At 39.6% G+C, this 16,021-nt stretch overlaps 1 protein-coding gene across 28 annotated transcripts in view; it reads right to left on the bottom strand.

The window, feature by feature from the left end:
* LOC125455090 (calcium/calmodulin-dependent protein kinase type II subunit delta) overlaps nt 1–16,021 on the bottom strand; it is a 297,229-nt gene that overhangs the window by 83,381 nt on the left and 197,827 nt on the right. For all 28 annotated transcript variants that reach the window (XM_059645967.1, XM_048536874.2, XM_048536737.2 and 25 more), the window contains exon 5: nt 12,139–12,204. In XM_059645967.1, the coding sequence (XP_059501950.1) occupies nt 12,139–12,204 (66 nt within the window). The remainder of the gene's footprint in view (nt 1–12,138; nt 12,205–16,021) is intronic.

Below are 16,021 nucleotides of genomic sequence, written 5' to 3' on the forward strand. Positions count from 1 at the left end.
GCCTGTACTGTGCTCTACTGTTCTATGTTCATTCAGTCCCTCAAGGCTATTCATCTATGCTGCATGGTCAGGGCGAGGCATTTGTTCTTTGAATCCCACAATCGCATGGTAATGAGACCATATATGAAAGCAGATTCTTGTAATGGACAGGGCCAATCAAAGCATAAAACCAAGACTCAATTAAAGTGAAAATTTAGTTGCTGGAAGGTGACTGGAATTTACCAAATTATGGCTCTTTCTGGAAAGTAACTGTCTAACCAGGAAGAAAATACCATACCTAGATTCAAAGGCATGTATATGACAATGACTGACATTAAACTAATAAAAGCCTGAGTAGTTTCTCTCTCTTTTCTCTCCCATAGTTCACAGCAATTTTTAGTTTACGGGTAACTAAGGGCAATTGTAGAAGAAATAAAATTTCGCACAAGTACTCAGCTCAGTATTTTTAAATAATAACCATGGTAACCCATCAAATTAGGTGAACTCAAGCGGCATGCCTTGTGTGCAGTTGTGTGACAGGCAAGCATCTTTTTAGCTACATCTACTTTTACACTGCGGTAATTACCACTCTCTATTTTGAGTCTGTTTTATACTGTAAGGCCATGCATCTCATAGAAGAAAACAATAGAAATTACACACTTGTATCCATAAATGAATCAGAAAGTTTAAAATTCCCTGACTAACGCAAGCAATTCTTTTTTATACCTTCTCTTCCAATTATCTTAAATCACCTGCTTCAGTAATTATTGTACAAATTCCCTTTGCACTTTAGGGCAAAATAAACAGACATCATTTTGGTAACTAATTAACTACGGCACTGTCTATCACTGAACATCCATTCAGCAGCAACTAATGTCAAAATGAATCTTAGCATTGTTACCAATTCTGTATCCGGTACACAGAATCCCTGGTGGTTTTAGGATTCTATCTTTAAGGTAAAGCGAAAGAGGTCATGTGTCCTGTTCTGAAGTCTGCCAGCCAGCAAGCCTGGGTGGTTAGACTGTTACAGATTCAAGGGGCCCAGATGCTTTACTTAGGAAAAAAAGTGCCAAGTGTTTCCTCTTTGAAACATCAGGCTGTGCACTTATTGATGGACAGTCTCCAAGGTCCCAGCAAAATGTAGAAATGTAATATCCTTAACAAATGTATTTTAAACTGTCCATTTACATCCAAAATCTAAAACAAAGGGCTGAGGTCTCCCGGATAACTAATCAATATTTTTGCCTGGATACTAGGATCATATGATTCATGTTGCCATGGAGATGGGCTTTGAAAATGAAAGCTGAAATCTGAGAGAAGTTAAAACAGAAAGATGATCTGCATAGCTTTAGATAGAGGGAGAAGTCCTCATGAAATTTGCACAATATAAAAGTTGTGGAGTTTACCATTTTTAGGCTGGGTAAAGTAAAGATCAGATGTAACTGGCCAATAATTATTTGACTGAAGACAGTATGACATACACTTAGTAGTAGTTTTGTTTCGGTTGTATTAGAGGTTCTGTTCAGTAGGTTGAAGTACAAGCTACCTGCAAAAATAATGTTTTGTCAAAAGTGCTTTTAATCTGTTACAATAAACATATTAAAATGCGATATCTTGTCACTTTATCCATTCAGGTATTAACTGAAAAGCTGAATTTATTTTTAATCATTTTTGGCCTCTAAGACCGAAGCAAATAGCCTCATCACTATGTGGTCAAAAACTAGATGCATCTTAACAGAGAACAGTGAGGTAGATACAATTAAGAGGAGAATGTGAGCGCCTAGGGCCTCAAAAGCAGAAAGGTTTAGGAAATAGAGTATGCGAGAAAACAGAACTGGTAAGATTGTTAAGGCTACAAAAAATTATAGGTGGTGAGGCCATGGAGGAATTGAACTATAATAGAGAGAATTTTAAATCTTAGATGTGACAAGATTGAGACTCTGTGCAAGTCAAAATAATGCCATGGAGAGCTCTTCGTGTTTGGCAGGCAAATGGAAAGTTATTTATTCCTCAATGAATGGAAAATAAATGCAGGGATATTGTACTACAGCTGTACAGGTTGATGTTGAAGCTACACTTGGAGTACAGTGTATAGTACTATTCAAAAAAGGTTTAATTACTTTAGAAGCAGTTCCGAGAAGATCTACAGAACTCACTGTCAGGATAAAGGACTTATGAAGAAAGGTTGAAAATGTTGGATCTGTATTAACCACACAGTAGAATGAGAGGTCATTTCAATGAAACATACAAGATCTTGACGAGACTATTTAGGGTGCATTCTAGATGGTGTTTCCTACCATTGGGAGACTAAAACTAAGGAATATAGCTGATATTAAGAGTCTCCCCATTAATAGAGATGAAAAGAATCTTCTTCCTCCCAGAGATAAAGGTAAATTTTTAAATTTATTCAAGGCTGAGTTACGTACAGTTTTTAATAGACAAAGGAGTGAAGGATTCTGGAGGTACAAACAGGAAAGTAGAGCCAAGACCACAACCAGATCAGCCATGATTCTTTGAATGGTGGAGTAGGGTCAAGGGCCAAATGGCTGAATCTTGCTCATAAAGTCCAATGCTCCTAATTTGAAATCTATGGAGGACACAGTACAGGAGGCTGGTAAAGACGAGTATTGGAACAGTTGGGTGTAGCGATAACCAAAACAAGGATGACAATTTTAGCAGCAAATGGGCTGAGATCTTTGGTGGGTGGCGGGGGGGGGGGGGGGAGGGGGGGGGGGAGGGGGGGGAGAGGAGGAGGAGCAGGAGGAGGAGGAGAGGTGGGAAGAGGTAGGGGAGAGAAGACGGTGGTATCACTAAGGAGGAAGTAGTGACCCTGGTGATGGAAAGCAGTTGCTGTCAGAAGCTAAGCCTGCCATCAAATAGAACAGTGCATTTGCAATAAGTTTAGCTCAGATTAGTGATCAGAAAGGGATTTAGAGTCAGTGGCTACGGATCAAAGTTTTTGACAGGGGAGCTGTAGACAGTAACGTCAGCATTCTCAATGTTTAATTACATTCTTCAACGAATCTTCAGAGAAGAAAATTTCACCTTGATTGGAATGGTGGTATAAGGGAATACAAACTTCCAAAATTGTCAAAAATTCATGCGATTGGAATTCTGTAATGCATTATCATTCATCCCTAGCAGCAGATGAAAAGTAGAAAAACAATTTACATGTATGTAGTGCCTCAAAAATTCTTAAGAATTTTATCGCAAATGAATATCTTTTCCCAAAAAGTAATCACTGCAAATCTATCTGGGGAGCAATATTGCATGTAGCAAGGTTGCACAAACAACAATAAGGTAGTTTCAATAATTTTGTTTGAGGTATCGCTATTGGTCAAGGCAATGCAGAGAATGTCCCCACTATTCAGATCCCACCATGGAACCTTTCACCTCCAGCCATGACAGCAGAAAGGACCTCAATATAATCTGAAAGACAGCATCTGTGACTGATAGTGCTGAACTCATTCAGGTCTGAGCTGAGATGTCAGCTTAGATCACAAGCTTAAGTCTGTGGACTGAAACTTGAGCATCTAACTTTATAACTCAGGGGGCTGTAGTGCTATTTTTCAGTTAAATTTAACATAATCTTAAACTTGGAAAATTCACAACTGTCACATAACATTGATTCCTAGGTTTGCATGAATGACTAAACAAAAAGCAAAAACATTGCCGTTACTGGAAACCCGAAAGATGAAGTAGAGAAAACAGATATATTCAGCATATCGGGCATCAGAACAGTAACATCAAATTTTAGATTTTAATACCCTTCCTTGTAATTGGATGATATTAAAGATAAAGAGAATGGCATATTTAAAAAAAAAAGACACAAAGCAGATTGAGACAAAGGCTGTAATGTTTTGATAGACCGGGGAGGTCCACAAAATCATTCATCAGTTCCCCATTCCCCAGAGCAATGATACATCTGCCTGGCACTACCAGCCAGCACCTGCTGTCAAATAATATAATATGAGGCACTGTGAAAGTCTGAAGTTGTTAATCTAAAAGCTGTGGGACTGAAAAACACTGGTGAGGAAAATGATTGAAGTTTTCTAATTTCCTCAGAGAAATGCAGATGTCTAAGTATGGAGAGGTCAGAATGGGGAATGCGATAGAGAACTGTGACAGAACAGAGAAATTCACCAAGGTGACCATCTAATCATTTATATGCACTTTCACCAATCAGAACTACATTGATTGTTGATGGCACAGTCTCCTGAGCACTGAGCACATGGGTCATTGAACTTTCAGTTCAAAGGCTGGGTTCTCCCCTTAATGGCTCTTCACTTAATCTAAAAAAGTGGAAACACAGTTGATTTGATAGTGGTGGACAAGGATGTGCAGACGTGTGTGATGGATCTTCATGATATGCAGGCAAGAGAAGGTCTTGGACCTTGGGGAGGCAGTGACCTAACAATGTTGCCACTGGGCTCGAAAACCAGATGACTAGGCAAATTCTTTAGTGACAACAGTTCAAATCCCACAATGGCAGATGGTGCAATTTGAATTTAATAGAATTCAGGAATGAAAAAGTCAAAAGAATAGTGACCGTGCATTGTTGCAAAACGCATCATGTTCACTAACATCCTTCAGGGAAGGAAATCTGCCATCCTTCCCTGGTCTGGTCTATTGTGACACTAGACTTGAAAGCAGTGTCGTTGATTTTTAACAGCACAGTGGGCAATTATAGATGAGCAATAAACATTGGCTAAGTAAATGATGCTAACATCCTACTAATGGAAAAAAACCACTGTTGCAAGCCCCCACGTTGTTTTAAAGGTTTTAAAAGCAAAAAGGATTTTCCCTTGAGGTATTGTAAAAGGGTCCAGAAGGGAGAATGGAAACAGGCATTTGTAATAAAGTACAGACTTACAATAAAACTCCTGCAAATCTCCAAAACATCTTCTGCCATCTAATTCAATTCATGGAAATCAGCAGGTTCATCATGGTAATACAGGATAGACCTTGATCTCCTAAGTGGGAAAATAACGAAAGCAAAGAAGGCAAACCGGTTCCTGACAGGTGTAAAGCTCGCGGTAGCTTTTTAAAATGAAATGGCAGAATCATGTCACAAGATCACCAAGGGAAACTATCCTCCAGCATTTTCAGGATTGGAGCTGTATGAACAATGGAAGAATGAAGTGTGGAGAAGGATTTGGATCACTTCTCTAACCAAGAAGCAGCAAGGCATAATTTTGGCTTTGTGCTAACCAAGAAGGAATCTAAAAATTATCTTCAGAACTGTAAGTGACTTGGATACTGGGGAGGGACTGCAGATTAGATTAGATTCCCTACAGTGTGGAAACAGGCCCCTCGGCCCAACAAGTCCACACTGCCCCTTGAAGCATCCCACCCAGACTCATCCCCTTATAACCCACACACCCCTGAACACTACAGGCAATTTAGCATGGCCAATCCACCTAACCTGCATAACCTTGGACTGTGGGAAGAAACCAGAGCACCCGGAGGAAACCCACGCAGACACAGGGAGAATGTGCAAACTCCACACAGACAGTCACCCAAGGCTGGAATCGAACCTGGGTCCCTGGCACTGTGAGGCTGCAGTGATAAACACTGAGCCACCGTGCCACCCTGATTCTACTATTAATTATTGACCAAGTTTATAAAAAGGATGAATCTTTGGAAGACTTTGATGAGTTTAAGACTGTCGACAACCGATTCAGGGAAGAATGTGTCATGAAGTTGGAGAGATTATATAAAAGGCTAAAGAAATTCATACTTGAAATTCAGGTGGCAGTATTGGAATTTAAACTGTTAGATTGCACACAAATTTCACACATGGGCAGACTTTATTTTTGAAAGGCATTCAATTTCATGGTAATGGCTCTCTTTGAACAAATGACTACTGGAAAAATCATTTTAGGAAGACAGTCGTCATTTCCAGCTCCCATCGGAAGACATGTTGGCAGTTCTGTTGTAATACAGAGAATGGAAAAGTCTTATGATTACTGGCAATTCACCAAGCTGTAAGTTACAAACATTACTGGCATGGGAAATGTTTACAAAAGCTTCCTTATAAACTGGTTTTCTCTTTTTTGGGCGTGGGAATGGAGGGCTGTTAACCCATACCAATTAGAGTATGGCTGGAACCCAAACCTGCCTGCTTCTGCATGATCGTCTAGCTCTACACAGAACAATGATCAAGTCAATTCTGTTGTGCATCTTTTGTTGCACTGAAATGCATGACACACCAAAGAACAGGTTTCATTAACAACGCTAATGCTGACGGATCAGGAAAACAAAATGAGAAAGCTTTGGTACATCACATCAACCCATCCAAGGGAGACTTCAGATTTGGTGATATGGTTCACTAGCAGGGCCAGGAATACTTACGTGATAGCAAAGCTTTCTGAATACAACATGGAAATCAAGCTAAAAAAGCACATTCTTCACAAGTAGTTGGATTAAGTTACAAGTCACAACTCTGAGAACATGGAAGAAGGCACCGATGATGAAACGACATGTACTTGGTGAACCCAGGAGTTCTACAGCTCTAGATCAGAGAGGCAGGATTCGAGGGCTCAGGGTCTTCATATGATACACATGCCATTGAAGAAATTGAAACCATAATCTCATGTGGGGATTACTTGTCCAGAGTGGGTTCACAGGTAGTTTCCTGGCCAGCAGTAAACCAGAGAATGACCATGATAGTGGGATGTTTGGGCAAATTGACAGGAAAATACAAAACTTGCCAAATGTTCCAGATGAAGGACAACAGGCGAGAGTCATAAGGTGGCAGTAGAGGATTCAAGAGTGGAGAACTAGAAAATGCAGATCCAGTACTGATTCAAAAGGCACATTTTGGAAGAAAAGTTCACATACAGTAGAGGATTTCTAACAGACACCTGAAAGAAAGAGGCCAGCCATATCTCATTGTGAAGAGAGACTGCAGCCAGACAAAGCAAATGGGCAGCTTGGATAATGGAGAGATTTCTTGGCCAAAGGATAAAAGTAAAAATCTCCACGATCAGGTGGTGATTATGGCTACTCTTTCAATGGAAGATAGAGTGATAAAAGTGGCTAAACTAATAGAGTTACAGATCTGAAGAGAATTCAGAATACATTAAGAAGTTGATGATTGAGGTCAAGCTGCTTTGTCACAGAGATGGATGTGCCTTGAAAAGATCCTAGTACCACAGTGAAGTATCAGCCATGGTTTCTGCATTTAAACCTGTGGACAAGAATCTCCAAGTACGGCACAGGAATGGGCCCTTAGGCCCACAATGTCTGTGCCGACCATGTTGCATTTCTAAATAATCCCTGCACAAGCCTTCTGATTCAGAGGCAAGGATGTGACTATTTCAGCTGATCCTTTTGCATAGAAAGGTAATAACTTAAACACTTTTTAAAACTTTCAACGTATGTTAAGACATCACCCAAAACTTGTTTTTATATTCTCAGTCAGATGTTTGTCTGTATTTGTCAGATGCACTCTCTGTGCAGCTTTTCCTAAGATATATTTTGGAGGGCGACATGCACGTGCTGTTCTCATACAGGAACTGTGATTCCAGATGCTGGTGATCAGCGGTTTAGAAGGTGTTTGGTGAGTTGTCATAGACCAAACTGTAGATGGTGCATGCTGCTGCCATGCAGTGACAGTACTGCAGGCAGTAAATGCTTAAAGTGGTGAACAGGGTGCCAAACGAGCAGACTGCTTCTCCCATCCCCACCACACCACCAACCCCCACCTGTCCCCCGCCCAAGTAATATCAACTTGTGAAGTTGTAGAACTGCACAGATCCAGCAAATACAGAATAGTTTATCACACCCCTGACCTATGCCTAATAGATGTTAGATAGACTTAATCGTCAAGAGGTGAGTCACTTACTACATAATATCCAATCTCTGATCTACTCTTGTACCGCACTACTTGTGTGGCCATTTAAGTTTATGATTCATGCTGACCCCAAGAAAATATTCTGCAATGGTAATTCCAATGATTATTAAGAGGAAATGTCCAGAAGGTCTTGTTTCGAAGATGGTCATTTTCCAGCACTTGTATAGTGTTTATGCTGCTTGCCATGGACTAGTCCATATCTGAACAGTTCAGAACTTGCTGCTCTTTGAGGGCTTGCTGCACACAAATTGGTTGCCATGTATCCTACACAGCAGCATGACTACATTTCATAAAATGCTTCAGTGACTGTGAAGTACTTTGTGGTGTCCTCAGGTCACAAATGATGTTTCAGAAACGCAATTTGATTTTTCTTCTTCTAAAATGTTTCAAAGCAAGAAAATCGACCTGAAACAATCAATTGCCCAAAGTGACTTTGTTCATAAGTTTACAACAAGCAGGACAGTTTAGAGCAGGTGTAAATCTAAACTATACTGTCTGAATTAAAAACTCTGTATAAACAGTACAGAAAGCAGTACCACATCTGCACAGTTCCAGCCAACCATTTCAAATATAAAATCTAATGTGAATATTCATGACAGAAGCTCCTGCATTGTCACCACTGGCATGGAGGTATAATTCTTCATCAACAAGTTTATACTCACTGTATTCATTATGATCATTTGGGTATTTAAATTATAAATTTGAATGCAAAATAATTGACAGTATTTAGGACAAAACTGAGCTGGAACTAAGTCTTACTTTGACCTTATTACTTCCTGTCCTTGAAAATCCCGTCATCTGAAGACTACATTTGATCATGATTCTTGGTGTATAATTCCACACATGACTTCCTATTATTTAATGCACATTAGAGCAATCTTAAAGGTGGAAATGTTCAGGTAGGTTTCTCCAATTTGGATGATGGCATTTTCATAAATATGTAAAAGGTTAGCAAAACCAGGAATCAATTCATTTCAATAAATAGTTCTATGCGTAAAGAACAAATGATGAATGTCACCTCGATGGATATCTAGAAGTTGGATATTTAGAAATAGGATTTGAAGAAATAGAAAATGAATCCTGCATGAAGAAATTATGCAATACTGCACTAAGTTACAACAAATTTCAATTTTTGTTCTTCACAATTTCAAAATAGATCTAGAATTTCTAAACAGAAGTGCAATTCATTTAAGTTCTCAACAATGTTGAAGTCGTTTCCATTTCTGAAATGTTTTGCCATAACTTAACAAACATGTGAAAATTGTTGAAAATTGATTGCTAATGCCTACTTATCTCATGTTAACACAATCTCATATTCTGTGTGAAGACTGGGGAATGCATGTTAACCTATCAGGAAGGGAGAACTTTAATATTTTTTCACACTATCGATTAACATTAATGAAATCAAAAGGATGAAAAAAATGAGGCTGCATGATGGAAAGTTGTATACCATTTAGGATCATTTAAAAAAATTGTTGACTTTATGCCAATATGACATATCAACAGTGAAGAAACATTTATAGAAATCAAAAAGCATGCCCTTCAACTCAACACCAAAAGAACGTTCAAGGCCCGAGTGTCGAATGCAGCCTGTCACTGCGCCTGTATGTGAAACCTGGACTATCCGTTCAAGAGTCAAGTGATAGATCCACTAGGGCTGCTTCTCCAATCACAAGCAATTTCTCTCCCACCTTTTCTCAATAGATGAGCAACAAAAACAGGAGACAGCCGAGGTTGCCATGCATACACACTGGTACCGGAAACTGGAGCAGAATACCAGCGACGTGTGTGTGAGAGAGATGACAGAGGGACACAGGGCGAGTGAGGAAAGACGGGTTGGGACAGAGGTTAAGCCTGTAAGGTAGAAAAAGAGAGAGATTCCAAATGAGAGTGTGGGTGAGGACGAGCATGACAGCATGCAAGAAAGGGGTAAAGAGTCTGAGTCAGGCAGATAGAAAGGGGCAGAGCAAGTGAGGTGAGTGAGAGTGGGGAGCAGTTGTGAGGCTGAGTGGAATGGAGTGAAAATGGCAAAAACAAGCTAGAACAGAGAGAGGGCAGTGGGGGGTCAGTGAGTTGGAGTAGGGAGGGCGGACTGGAAGGTTAGTGAGGAAGTGTGGAGGACAGAGGTCAGAGGAAGCGGGAGGTTTTCTGAGAGTGCACAGGGAAGCGAGCGAGAAAGAACGAGGGGGAGTGGACATTAGTGACAGGGAGTGGGAGAGAGGGGAGTTAGTGTAAGTCACAGGGACTGGGGAATGGAATGGACTGGACATACGTATACAGGTGGGGTGGGGTGGGGGTGGAGAGAGACCGAGCACTGGATACAGAAAGGCAAGAGGAGACACGTAGGCTAAAGGCAAATGGCTTCTTTTCCCATTTCTATATGAGTTATGTTGAGGCTGCACTGCATTTTACATCACTTGAGGGTGCTTCAAGATAATTTGGATGGGAATATAGAAGGCACAGTTAGTAAGTTTGTGGATGATACCAAATTTGGTGGCATTGCAGACATTGAAGAAGGGTTTCCAGGATTACAGAGGGATCTTGATCAAATGGGTCAATGGGCTGAAAAATGGCAGATGGAATTCAAACTGGATAATCCAAGATATTTTGGTACAACAAACAAGGTTAGGACTAATACAATTAAAGGGAGGGCATTGGGTAGTGTTGTACAACAGTACCACATTTTGAAGGTGAGAGAAGAAAGATTTCAAGACGATATGAGGGGCAAATTTTTAAATATGGTTCGTGTGTGGAATGAACTTTCTGAAGAAGTGGTGTATGTGGATACAATTACAACGATTAAAAGACATTTGGATCAGTACATGAATAGGGAAGGTTTGGAGGGATACGAGCCAGGAACAGGCAGGTGGGATTAGTTTGGGATTGTGTTTGGCATGGTCTGGTCAGACTGAAGGGTCTGTTATCCATGTTGTATGATTCTACAACTCCATGAGTTAAGCCCAACTTCGACAAGTCTTGATCCTGTTTTGCCCTAATAATTACTGTATTTTGACAGCAAGTTGCATTCAGCACATATTATGTTTCTGCAATTATTTAAGCTTGTTTTAAAACCATCATGGTAGAAGATGACCTACAAAATGAGATATGGCCTTGAACACCATTGGGAGTTTCTACACATTGTTTGTGGGTTACTGAGGAGGGTCTAATATTTCAAAAGGGTACTTTGATTGCAAGGATTCCAAAAACTGCATCTTAAAATATTTTAGATATATATTTCAAGGTAGTAAGTTCACTGATTACTGCACATGAGCTGAAAACAGCTTTGCATATCTTTTAAAGCTCATTTTTAGTACGTTAAAATTAGGTTATTTACAGATGGTGTGTTGACAACAATGATTAAACTGCTGATTTTCTGTGAGGCAGCTATTTTCAGCTCTGTTAATCAAACTGCATCAAGTTACCATGGTTAACCTTATCTAAAAATATCTTTAAACCAAGTATTTTGAAAAGTGCTTAATACAATGCATGATGTATTGGTAGACAGCAAATTTTGCTTTCAGTAATATGCAAATTGTTACAAACAGAAAGTTAGTTGGGGAGAAGAAGCCTTTTGAAGATGGATGCAATTTGCATTTAGATCATTGAATGTGATCAAAGCAGAAAATCTACCCTATATCAACTGGACATTTCTGAAAGCATCAAGAGCATCATGCAACAACATTAATTTTTAAGATCAGGCTTTATTTGCCATTGCATTTTTAAATGCACTTTTTTAAAGCCAACAATCAATTTAAAGTGCAACATTATATATAGTAAATCATTTAGTTTACCATAATTTTTTGTAGCTTTTTATTTTCAATTAGCTGTGCGTTTTTAAAAAAATTGTTTTTGGTATTATAGTTTCTGATTTCTGGGCTAAAAGTTGAAAAGCTGAAAGAAGTGTCAGCAAAATTTCGAAACGGACATTGGCTACCCCTGTCACTGCTAAAAATTTCAGACTTCAGAAATGGAAAAATATTCCTTTTTAACATGCTGCAAAACCTGGAAAATTACATTGTTTTACCTTACAAAAAAATCTGTAACCCATAAATTGGTACTATATTTTAGCAACATGTCCTTAGCAGCAATTACAAACAAAAATGCTTTTATTTAAGTGTAATAATAAAGCAATGTTGTTGTGTTAAATTTGACTTCAACATGATTGAGCACTGGACACTAAAGAGAAAGATTCACACGTGACTGACTAAATATGGTGCCACAATCTCGGCCAAGAAACCCCTTGGAACAGCTCTAAGAGATTTCCAGGCCTATTAGTCTCACAATAAAATGGAGGCACTTACCTGGCATCTGCTTCACTATAGTATTCTCTGGCCACAATATCTTCAAATAATTCTCCCCCAGTCACTCTAATAAAACAACAAACATTGCATACAACTGATTAGCATTGCTTCCAAAAGGCAGACAAAAGCACCAATACACTGTATAGCTTACATCACTTTACTTTGTTCATTAAATAGCACTATGCAACAAAATAAAACAGGCTTATCTCTTAAGACATTTTTCTGTAGTTTATCATTCAAAGATTTTAAGGACAGAAAATATTTGACCAAGAACTTCATTTTGTACTCATTTGTTTCGATGTGCAATAATTGTGGTCAAAATGTTTTTCATGCTTAACCCAGCAAGCATCCACTTCTGCATTCTTTTAGTAAAATACAACTCATATCAGATATGAACTCCTGGTTGTGAATACTTATTTCCTTCTATGCAGTTTTACACCTTACAACATCATTATGGCTCAATTAATAGCAAAAGTAGAAATTACTCGTGAAACTCAACAGGTTTGGCTGCATCTGTGGAAAGAAAGTAGAGTTTATGTTTTGATTCTAGCGACTTTGCTGAACATTGTTGTGAAGAGGAGTTACTGGGCTCTGAGCATTAATTCTGTTTTATTCTCACTGATGCTGTCAGACCTGCTGGATTTTACCAGCAATTTCTGTTTTTCTTTCAGAGCTTCAGCATCTACAGTTCTCTGTTTTATTTTGGTTCAATTAATGGATTGAACGAGATGGTGATGTTTCTTATTTAAGTTGCATAACTCAAAAGGAGTACAATCCCCATACAACAAGAAATACTAAATATTAGTACCACAGCTGGGATAGGGAGAGGAACATCAGAAAAAAAATGTTGTCAATGACTAGCTGCTACAAATTTTTTTTTAACATTAAGAATGCTATGTACCAGAACACAAAGGTTTCCAAGTTAATCACTCAAAACAGCTGTTATTGGAAGTGTTTTGCTTATCCTTTCCATCACACATTAATCGTTAAGGACAGAAATTCTTCATAAATTTTACAGGCAGCAGCGTTTAACAATAATTACTCATGATCGGATAAAGTTATATTGACAATTTACTTAATTTGTATGCCGGTGAGCTAGCTTTATTACAAAAGTAAAACCAGCCTGGAATAGATAGGTCTGCATAGGCTTCATGTGCAATTCACAAAACAAATAGCCTGAACAAGGAGGGAGAAATATAATTAGACAAAACTTGGGAAAATCTTTAAGGCTTAAATGAGAATTGGAATGAGGATATCATGGCGATGGCACGGTGTGGTTGACAGACAGTTGCTTACACATATCTCGGTTTGGTTTGGTTTGCTGACGCAAAGTGAACTGTTGCCCAATACCACCACCATCAAGGCACCAAACAGACTAAAGATGATACCAGCAATTCCAGCAGCTGTTGCTGCATTCAATGCATCCCGAAGCTTCTGAAAAGTCAGAAATTTGGACCGTCGGTCAGTCACTAGCAGAATATAACAGACATTTATAGTCAACCTGTTCAGGTGTGCTATGACGTGCCTGTGAAGTAGGTGGCACTTGAAGCTGGGGGCCTTCTAGCTCAGAGGCAGAGACACTACCACCGCGCAAGTGGCTGACTCGGATATTGTATGCTACGTGGTTGTAGGGATCTTTCTGCTGACCAGCTCGGTGCTTCTGGTACACACTGCAAACGTTTAATGACTAGGTTGACAAAGTCGCTGAGGCTGGGCCAACATGAAAAATCATCTCATCTTTATTCTCAAGTGCTTCTGATGGAGCTCATCAAATATGCCAGGCTGAAGTGCTGTCTGCTTGGCGCCCTTTGGAGAATACACCACTGGACATAACCAAACTCACCTGGATAAAACCGATATGTTCTCATATCCATAGGTATCTCTTGGATGATCTACAGCCAACTGTATTTAATGATGTGCCATAGTGCTTGGGATGTTGACAAGTTGCCCTTTGGAGTTCGTCTCTTGTTTTGACTGAAGCACGAGATGTATGGAGTAGATATCCTTCAAGCTTGAGTTCATCTATCAGACATTGAATGTTTTGCCTCACGATATCCCAAGATGGGTAATCCACTTTGAGTGCCTGATAGGAATCTTGACAAGTAATTTCTGGGGTTGAGGCAGGCATACTTGAGAGATTTTCTCCAGTTTATGATCTACCTCAGCCATGAACTCTATCCCAAATAAGCTGGTGTGAAATTTGGTGATTCTGATGGCAAAGGCAAGAGGTTCTCATTCAATATGGGCATAATTTCCCTGTTCTAGTGACAAACCTCAAAAAGTAAATCTAACAGGCTTGGATCATGAAGACCCATACCCAATCTTTTCTGGAAAGCATCCATTTTGAATGCTGTTACCTTCTGACATCACAGTTTGATGACAAGATATTCAGACAGCCCTTGCTTCAGCATAATGAGCGCATGTTGCTGACCATCCTGCGATAGGATGAAAAAAAAGCTTGTTTCAGCAACTCACTTAGAGGAAATACCAACTTCAACGGGGCATGAAATGGGAATGGAACTGGACTGGATAGATTGGAATGATAGATTACTAGGGAAAACAGGAATTGAATAGCTGGCTACCTTCAACAGGAGATGGTTTGGGCACAGTCAAGGTATATTTCCTTGAATTCGTAGCTCACTGAATAATGGAGACAGACATTAAGTTGAAGAAAAAATGCCTTTATGACAGATGTCAGGAAGAAAATAGAAAAGCAGAATCATGGTAAATACCTAGGGTGGTGAAAAAGCAAATCAGAGAACAGAAGATAGATAATGAGAAAGACTGACACCTAACAGTGAAATCCCAAAGTCCTCTATAGGTACATAAACAGTAATTGTGGTAGAAGGACAAATAGGGGCGATTTGGAACGATAATAGGGATTCACACATGATGGCGAGAGGCACCTCAGATGGGTGAAATTAATACTTTGCATCTTCAGCTACTGGACAGCTCCTTACAGGGCACGATGATGGAGGAAATACAATCATAGGTTTGTCAAGGGGAAGCCGTGTCTAACCAAACTGCTGGAGCTTTATTTAGAGGCAAAAGAGAGGGCTAAGGAGTGAAACACTGCTGATGTAGTGTACGTGGACTTTCAAAAGGCATGTGATAGACAATTTCATGAGTGACCTGTGAGCATACTTATAGCACATGGAATAAAAGAGACAGTACCAACAGGGAAACAAAATTGGCTGAGGTATCAGAACCAGCGACTAATGGTCAATGGCTTTAGGTTTGAGTGGAACTCCCCTTGGAAGAGTATTGGGAGCCTTGCCGTTCTCGACATATAAATAATTGTGAACTTGATGTGCACGGGACAATTTCAAACTCGGCAGATGGTGTAAAACTTAGACACTTTGACGAAGTCAGTATGAAACTTAAAAGGGAAGCTGACAAGTTGGAGAAGTGGATGAATAGGCGACAGCTTAAATTCACTGCAGAGATGTGTGATGTGATGCATGTCAGAGACTGTGTAAAATGAAGCACTCAAAAGGCTGTGTGCAGGAGCACAGGCCTGGGCGCATATATGTAAGGACAGATCATTACCAGGAGGAGGACAGGTAAGGAGAGCAGTTAATAAAGCATACATTATTCTAAGCTTTATAAATGGGCGTGTAGACCACAGAGCAGGGAGGTTATATTAAACTTGTATGGAATGTCGGATAGATCTCAGCTGAAGTATTGCGTCAAGTTCAGGGCGCGACATGTTACGCAGGACGTGAATGCGTTGGAGAAAGATCGGAAAGGAATTACAAAAATGGTTCCAACCATGAGAAGTCAGTTGAGGATGGATGAGAGAAAGCTAAAAGGATATCTTACAGAAGTTTTCAAATTCATGAGGGGTCTGGACAGAGCAGACAGGGAGGAACTGTCTATTCTC

The sequence above is a fragment of the Stegostoma tigrinum genome, chromosome 1, assembly GCF_030684315.1.
Source record: "Stegostoma tigrinum isolate sSteTig4 chromosome 1, sSteTig4.hap1, whole genome shotgun sequence".
Taxonomy (NCBI): domain Eukaryota; kingdom Metazoa; phylum Chordata; class Chondrichthyes; order Orectolobiformes; family Stegostomatidae; genus Stegostoma; species Stegostoma tigrinum.